Raw genomic sequence first — 7,574 nt, 5'->3', positions numbered from 1 at the left:
CATCCCAAATCGCTCACTGATCGCTGTTGGTTATCAATGATACGGTTGTTCCCTGTTCAGGTGCACAGTGACGACGTTTGGAGGGTGAGTGACAAGTTCACGCCGCAATGGCAGACGTCGAGCCACGCAAGCCTTATCCAGTGTCGGTGGCAGACAAAACGGCGATCCCAAGACGTCTTGGAAGGGCAGAAACGGACGGGTCTAGGCCCAAACCAGCAAACAGTAAGACAGGACCCTGAGGATCGGGCTGAAGGGGGGGCATCGCCTCAAGGATCCCTTTCTGCAGGCAGCAGCAATCGAAAGATGGGTGTGCCATCAAGGCCCCACGTCCTTCCATCGTCTTGGCACCGCTCCCCCGCGCCATGGTGCTGACAAGAAGGTCAAAACGGACCCAGCGCACCGCCACGCACCGCCTCAGATGCAACCCATCCATTACGGTATCATACGACGACGGGTTCCCTTGCTGAACAAGGTTTCGACGGTATCAGCTGCTCTAGGAAACGAGTCGGCCGGACAGCGGCAGACCAACTGCCCCGGACGCCATTCCCGGGCCCTTCTTCAGCTGCACCTACTGTCGACTGACATGATCGCGGAGTCATAGCCAGCAATGGTTGCTGACATGGCTACGGCTCACACGGCCGCTGCCTGCGGATCTGACGGGCTGACGGACTTCTCTCGGCGGCCGCGGGCTCAGCATGACAAACTGCTTTCTACACGCCCCCCCCCTCCTTGCCTCGTCGTGCAGCCATCAATTGGCGACAGAAGAGCAAACTGCACAAACCTAGTATGGTCATGGGTCGCAAGGGTGGACCTGTGTCGCGCGACGGGAGAGAGAGAGGGCGAGGGAGAAGTGAAATTGAGACTTGAGGGTTATACAGTACAGCGGTCCATCAATTACCGAGTGGCATTGATGAAGGACCTTGAAAGGGGGTTTCTACTGTAATTACGGCCAGTAGGAGGGCGAAACGCCAGGTTCACTCGCCCTGGTCCGTCAGGCTGGCTCAACACGACACGACGGGCCCATTGGGGCCCTGCAGACGTGGACCCGCAGGGTCAAGGCAAGAACGGAGCGCCCGAATAACTGGTAAAAACCTCGCATCCGTCGTCAGAATGAAGGGGATTTTAAATGGAGCGGTTCGGACGGACCTCCTGGAAACGGCCAAAAAAAGGGAGCATGATTGGGCACTTTCTCCCTTGTGGCCCTGCCTCGGTAGCAAATCAGAGGTATCCACAGAAGAAGGTGAAACTGATCAGATCCCCCTGCAGCCAATCACCTATCGCAAAGCACCTGTCGGGAGAGGGACGTAGTGCGGGCCATCTCTGTGTCCGCGACGGTCGATGAGCTCCGTTTCTCTCCGCCACAGCAGTCAGTCGTCGGTCGATCCGTTGACCATCGAGATTCGTACGAGGCCTGTCTTGGCCTGATGAGGCCCTCCTTCGTCCCTTGGACGGACCGTCGCGTCCTTGCTGCGCATCTGGCTCTCTGCCACACCGATGCGAGAGCGAAACCGCGATGCGAGACCCTTCACACGGGAGCCTGGGCACTGGTGCTTGTGTCGCGAAATGTGCCTGGGTACATGCCTTGTGGTAGTATATCATGAGCGTGTGCCCTTTCAAGCCACTTCCATTTGACTCTCCGTGGTTTGCACTCTGGACACTCGATTCAACGACCGTTTTCCCGCGACTTCAGTTGGGTGGCACAGCTTCACTGACAATCACTACGATAGCATCACTTCAGCGCCACCCTGTCCTCAATATAAGGTAGTGGCACATCGATGGGTTCCAATCAATCCAATCAACATTCACAATTACGCCCGCAGTATCACTCCGTTCGCGTTCGTCGGACTTTGGTCCATCCCAGAAAAGTTCAAGCAGGCAAGAAGGGCTCAAGCAGTTGCCAAGCAGCAGCCAAATCAGCCCAAGCTTCCAAGCCTGACCACCGACCCACCCAGCCACCGTCCCCACCCCTCTCCCTCAATTCAGTGGCAGTGGCAGTGGCCCAGCATAGCTGTACCGTTTGCTGCAGCCTAGGACAAAACACTCCGCCCACCCCCGACACGTCCCTCAAGCCCACACACCCCCTCCTGCCTTGTGCCTGACGTTACAAGTGCACCATCCTTGTTCTGGCCTGCCGAACCCTTGTCTTGCCTTCGTAGACAAGACCGACGTCGAAGGCGCCTGCCCTGCCCAATTCCCCATCCCGCCCGAGATCAAATCTCTAGCCTGGGGGCCCTTTCCGTAGATCACACATAAGACCCTGCCAGGCCCTCCCTCTGTCTGCTCTGGTCTGCTCCCACACCACAAGCCAAGAAGTCGTTCTTATCCAACAACCAACAACACACGATACATCATCAGCACTGAAGATCGGACGACAACTCCATCAACCTGGATCACTTCAACAACCTCGACGCTCGCCTGTCTGCTACGGCATCAGCATACACCATCATGCCTTCAGCACGCCCTTCCTCTGTTCACTACGGCAGCTCATCATCCTCCTCCAGCTCAGACTCAGATCTCTCCGCAGCCTCTGCTTCGTACTGCCCTAGCATGGACTCGGCACCCATCGTCGTCTCAGTCGAGACGATTCGCTGCATGCGGTGCGCATCTGCCACCGAGATGACTTCAACAGACGACCCCAGCTCATACGGCATGGTTCGCATCTCCACCAATCTCTACTACTGTGAGAGGTGCGCCAAGAAGACTGGCTTCACCTGAACGACCGGGTGTGACAAAAACGGGAATCGAGCCCGTGGCTTTCGACGAACTGATTGCACCACCTGTGGAATATGAATAGTCCCAGATTCTTAACGAAAACACGACCTGTGATGGGCTGTCAAGACGACGCCCTCATCAGCAGCAGCCTCCCAAAAGGCCACCGATCGTTGCCATGCGCAATGCAACAATGCCATGGCAACGCTCCGTCGCTATCCTTTAACGCACGAAAGGCAAAGCAAACGTCTGCCCAATCCCAGCGGCCACCAACGTCAAACCGCCCTCGCCCCAAGGCATGAAGCCCAGAAAGGCAGAGGGCGGCCAGTCAGACAACAGCCATCCGACGCTACCAAGTCGGACTTTGGCATCGGACCCGGACACCGCGACGCATGACGGGAATTGAGTTGGCACTACCAACAGCGCCATGCCCTACGGCCGGCCAAACTCCAAGCTCCAAGCTTCCCGGTCGGTCCACCTTTGGGGCTATGACTCGGTTCTCAGCCGTTGTCTCCTGGGCCCAAGCAGCACACAGCTGAGTGCACTCGACCTGATGCGACACGCCAGTGGAAGCATGGATCCCGGAGAAAACCCACCTCGTCAGCATGACTGGTCTCCCCAGTGCGATGATCGACACAGAGCAGGCTCGCTTTCGCCGCCTCCTCTCTTTGTGGTGCTGAGAGGGAATTCCGTTGCCTCGGGTTCCTGGCAGCCCAACCGCGACACTTTCCCCGTTCACCCATATCCTCCTTCTTATCCCCCTTTTCCATTTCCATTCCGCCGTGGCAGCCGGACACTGCACGGTCTGCATCCCGTGGCTGTGTGCGTCCAAGCCGCTGGGCCGCGTGCGGTCGGTGGTTCGACCCAACCCGGCTCATCCCATTGGGCGTCACCACAACTTTGGTCACCTACCACCCCACCTCGGCCGACACGGGTCCAGACCTCGACCAACACAGTCTTGTTCGTTGGGATGGTTTCGGTCAATCGGCCTGTGGTCAGTGACACACATTGGACCGAGGCGCCGGCGACCTTGTCACAATGTGTCACCTGGCTCTCTCGCAGCGGAGTGTCACGTCCTCCAGAGCACGGCCTCGACTTGTCGGCACGCCATGGTTGGGGACAAGTCCCGCAGCCAATGATGCAGGCCACAGGCAGGCCACAGGCAGGCCACAGGGCACGTCTCTGCCGGCGCCGACGGGCGCGCCAATCAGCAATGGACGTGGGGCGTCGACGGTCGGCTTTGGTTGTTTCCGCCCCTGCCTCTGACGTCGCCCGCATGTCAGTGCCAAGGAGGGCAAGAGTCGGAATGGCTTCATTTTCATATGTCATGCTTTGGATTGTCTTTTCCTTGCGTTGCATCGCGCGTTGGGTGGAGAGAGGGCCATCGGAGATACCACATTACTTACTGTCTCAGTCTTACGCATCACGATCTGCGATCCTGTGGAGCAAGCGATGGCGTTTCATGTTTTTTTTTTTTTTTTTGATGCATCAGATACCAAGATACCAATTGATCGAAGAATTGCACTTGTCTGACTTGTCGCTCGTGTCATGTTGGTGCCCTGCTGTCGCTTCGCGAGTGTCCGAGTTTGCGAGGTTTGCGAAGGGGATTCTTGGACGGGGACGATCCACACTGACGTTAGCGCCAAAGACCCTGGAATTCCAGGGTCCAGCTCGTCACCCAGCGCTGGAAGAGCCCCCGCCGCGGCCAGGACATGGTACATAGTAACCCCCTCCATTCAGGGCAGGCGTCGACCAGATGCACAAGAGGGGCACCATTTCACTGCACCACGACGTCAAGCCCCCCTCAGGGCGACGGGCTCTGGCTGCATTTCGCCGGTGGACAGGCTTGACAGGGTCTCGCCGGGATGAGCAGGCCTCTGTTCGCAGCAAGGCGTGACGTGTCCTTAAGGAATTACATGCTCTGAACGACATCAAGACAAACAAACACAAACAAGATGGGCATGCAGGGGAAAGTCAAACGCTCGCCCTCCCAGTCCAAACCATGTTAAGATTTGAATGCCACCGTTGATGTGAAGATCTCTCCGTTCTCAGGCACCTAGGCAAGCTTACCTAGGCACATGTACAGGTAGGCAGTCCGACGGGCGTGCCAGATGACGATCCACCTGCAGCACAGCCTCCTGGTCGTCCTGCCTTTGCCGTTGTAGCGAGCTCGCGAACGATGCGCCGTCTGTCCGTGCTGACTTGTCCGTGCTGGGCTGCTGGCATGTCGAGATGCGAAAATGTCCCCCCCCGCCCGCGCGTGTTTCATCCCTGTGGAGCCTGGATGCGGTGATCCCTGGGGATCCGGAGGGAGCCCATTTTGATCTGCAGTACATGGTATCTCAAAGTTTTTTTTTTTCTCTTTCTCTCTCTCTCACGTCTCGTTTGTAGGGAAGGCTCTTCTGACAAAGCTTAAGTCTGCTCAAACTCAGTGGCCTCATTGCGCGGGTCGGGAGATGAGGGAGGCAGGGAGGCAGGGAGGCAGGGGGGCCTGTTTGGGTGCCTGGTGACTCGATGCTCGGGTCATGAAGGCTCGTTGTGAAGTTTGTCAGCGGTGCTCGACGCAAAGTGTAAGGTCCATCCATTAGGCCGACTGCCTGCTGGGCACCTAGGTCGGGACACGAACATGCCAGGACATGGGACGCGGCTTGGGCGTCGCCGCCCGTTGCACGGTACGAGCATGACAGCGCAGGACAGCACGCAGCGCCTTCTGTCACTGCGTCTGCTGCCTTTGGCTGCGTCTGCTGCCTTTTGGCTGCACTTCAGGCTGATGGACCAGGGACGTTGGGCCCCGAATCATTTGCCGCGCCCGGCCCGACAGCGTAGCGAGGAGTCGGCAGGGCAGCGAGGAGTCGGCAGGGCAGCGTCTCTTGGAGCTGCAGAGCAAAGATGCATGTCTCAACGTGTCCAGGCGGCGGCACGAGGACCGGGGACAGGCTTGGCGGACACGAGCGGCCGCATGCTGCACTTTTTACTTTACTTTCCCTTGAGGCGAGGCAGAGAGCCAGCACGGCAGGCGACGTTGCTCCCTCGCACGCGAGACGACGGAAACGAAACGTGCGGATCGGTGTATATGACCTACCTACCTGGTACCGAGAGGTAGGTAGGCAGGTCGTCCAGGACAGAAATAGAGCCTCGCATCTGCGTCCACGGGCGGTGGCTGAGGCTGCGCTGCCTGTTTTCTCTTGTTCCTGTGCTCCCGCGCACCCCTGCGTGGACCCTTCCATCAGCAGCCGTAACGGTCGATGTCGACACACCCCTCCATTGTCTGCAGACAGACAGATACGGTCGGGATCCTGGTATGGAGATGGATCGTCTTCCTGCCGTGGTCGCTCCTTTCAGCGACCGATGGAGAGATCTCTGTTGCCTTTGGTCGTGCCGCTCGTGTCTTGGTGCAGCGCCTGTTTCTATTCTCGGGGGTCGGCCGCTGATACGAAGCGGTGTCATGCTGAATGGGATTCTTAGAAGGGGTCTAGGGGGGACCTTAGGGCTTAGGGAAGGGTCTAGGGGAGGGTCTAGGGGAGGTCTAGGGGAGGTCTAGGGGAGGTCTAGGGGAGGTCTAGGGGAGGTCTAGGGGAAGGGCCCTAAACTACATCCTCGACAGCGGGGCACGCAACTGCCGGCGGTGCTCGTCCATTCTTTGTTTTCCTGCTGACCAGCACAGAAGAAGTCGGTAGGGACCTCGCAGCAGAACGGAAGAAACAAGTAGGCAGAGGGGAGAAAAGAGAGAAAAAAATAAATAAAAAAAAACCGAGCGATTTACGATTCATCCCGGTGTCTCTCTCGGCTGCTTCTGCATCCCACCACCCACAGACCTTCACCTTCACTGCGCACCCGCGATGGAGGGAGGGAGCGCGACGTCGCGACTTGCATCCTGCTCTTGGCTCTGGATGCACTGCAGAGACAGGCGCGCAGGTCAAACGCCATCTTGGAAGCAAGGGCACGAGTCGTGAGCCGGCACCCTCGGAGCCGGTCAGTCGTTCTCACGAGCAAGTTTTTTTTTTAGTTTTTTTTTTTCGTTTTCGTTTCCCGTCTTTTCTCGCCGTATGCTCTGTACACGCCAATCCTTCCCTGGATCGAGATTGCCAAGACGACACCTCGTGCCATCTTGGGCGTGTGGTCTCACCATGCGACGACAAGCTTTCGCCCGCATGTACATGGTACCGTGCTCGCACACGAACGCACGAACGCACGAGCTCGTCACGGTCGTGCCGATCACTCGACTTGCATGTCGTCTCTGACCCCTCTGTCCTCATTCCTTGTCTGTCGACACCAAGACTTGTGATGCTATTCGCACCCTTCTTGCCTCTGCGGCCCACTGGTGGTGGTGGTGGTGGTGGGGAGGATCAATCCCCTCGCCGAGACACACACAGCCCTAAGCAAGTCGGCGCGCTAGCCCATGCATGGCGATGTCATTGTGCCGTTCGACGCAATGCAGGGCTCTTTCTCTCCGCCGTTTCCTTGCATCGGTGACAGGAAGAAACACACGAGACGGAGCCCCCCCCTTCTTATTTTTTGGCATCGAGAGAGGAGCGACGCGTCTCCACGGTGATGCTCATAGGAGTGTGTCTGTTAGGCATCGTTGGACGTTGAATAATCGAAAAGGGGAGACAGTACGGAGCTGATATGGGGGAGGAGTGAGAGTGTAGTAAGGGGACTACGGTCGAGAGAAGAAGAGCGCGAGTTATAACGAGAGTGTGGTGTAGTGTCCGCAGCGTGTCTATGTGAGGCGTGGTGAGTAATAGGAGCTGCAATATACTAGTGATAAGAGATGAAATAAAACGTTGAATAGAAAGACTTAGAAAATGACATTTTCGTGCTGAAGTAGTGAGAGAACAATAGAATGTCAAAGAAAATAGAAGTTT

The 7,574-nt window shown here is 57.4% G+C and overlaps 1 protein-coding gene across 1 annotated transcript; it reads left to right on the top strand.

The window, feature by feature from the left end:
- Positions 1-2,300: 2,300 nt before the first annotated feature.
- On the top strand, positions 2,301-2,715 carry VDAG_04636 (uncharacterized protein; the record flags this gene model as incomplete). Its single annotated transcript, XM_009654240.1, has 1 exon — positions 2,301-2,715. The coding sequence occupies exon 1, from the start codon at positions 2,446-2,448 to the stop codon at positions 2,713-2,715; it is 270 nt and encodes an 89-aa protein (XP_009652535.1). The 5' UTR covers positions 2,301-2,445.
- Between the last annotated feature and the right edge of the window lie 4,859 nt (positions 2,716-7,574).

Source organism: Verticillium dahliae, genomic scaffold, assembly GCF_000150675.1.
Source record: "Verticillium dahliae VdLs.17 supercont1.8 genomic scaffold, whole genome shotgun sequence".
In the NCBI taxonomy this organism is placed as follows: domain Eukaryota; kingdom Fungi; phylum Ascomycota; class Sordariomycetes; order Glomerellales; family Plectosphaerellaceae; genus Verticillium; species Verticillium dahliae.
This window is presented reverse-complemented; position numbering and strand designations above follow the sequence as displayed.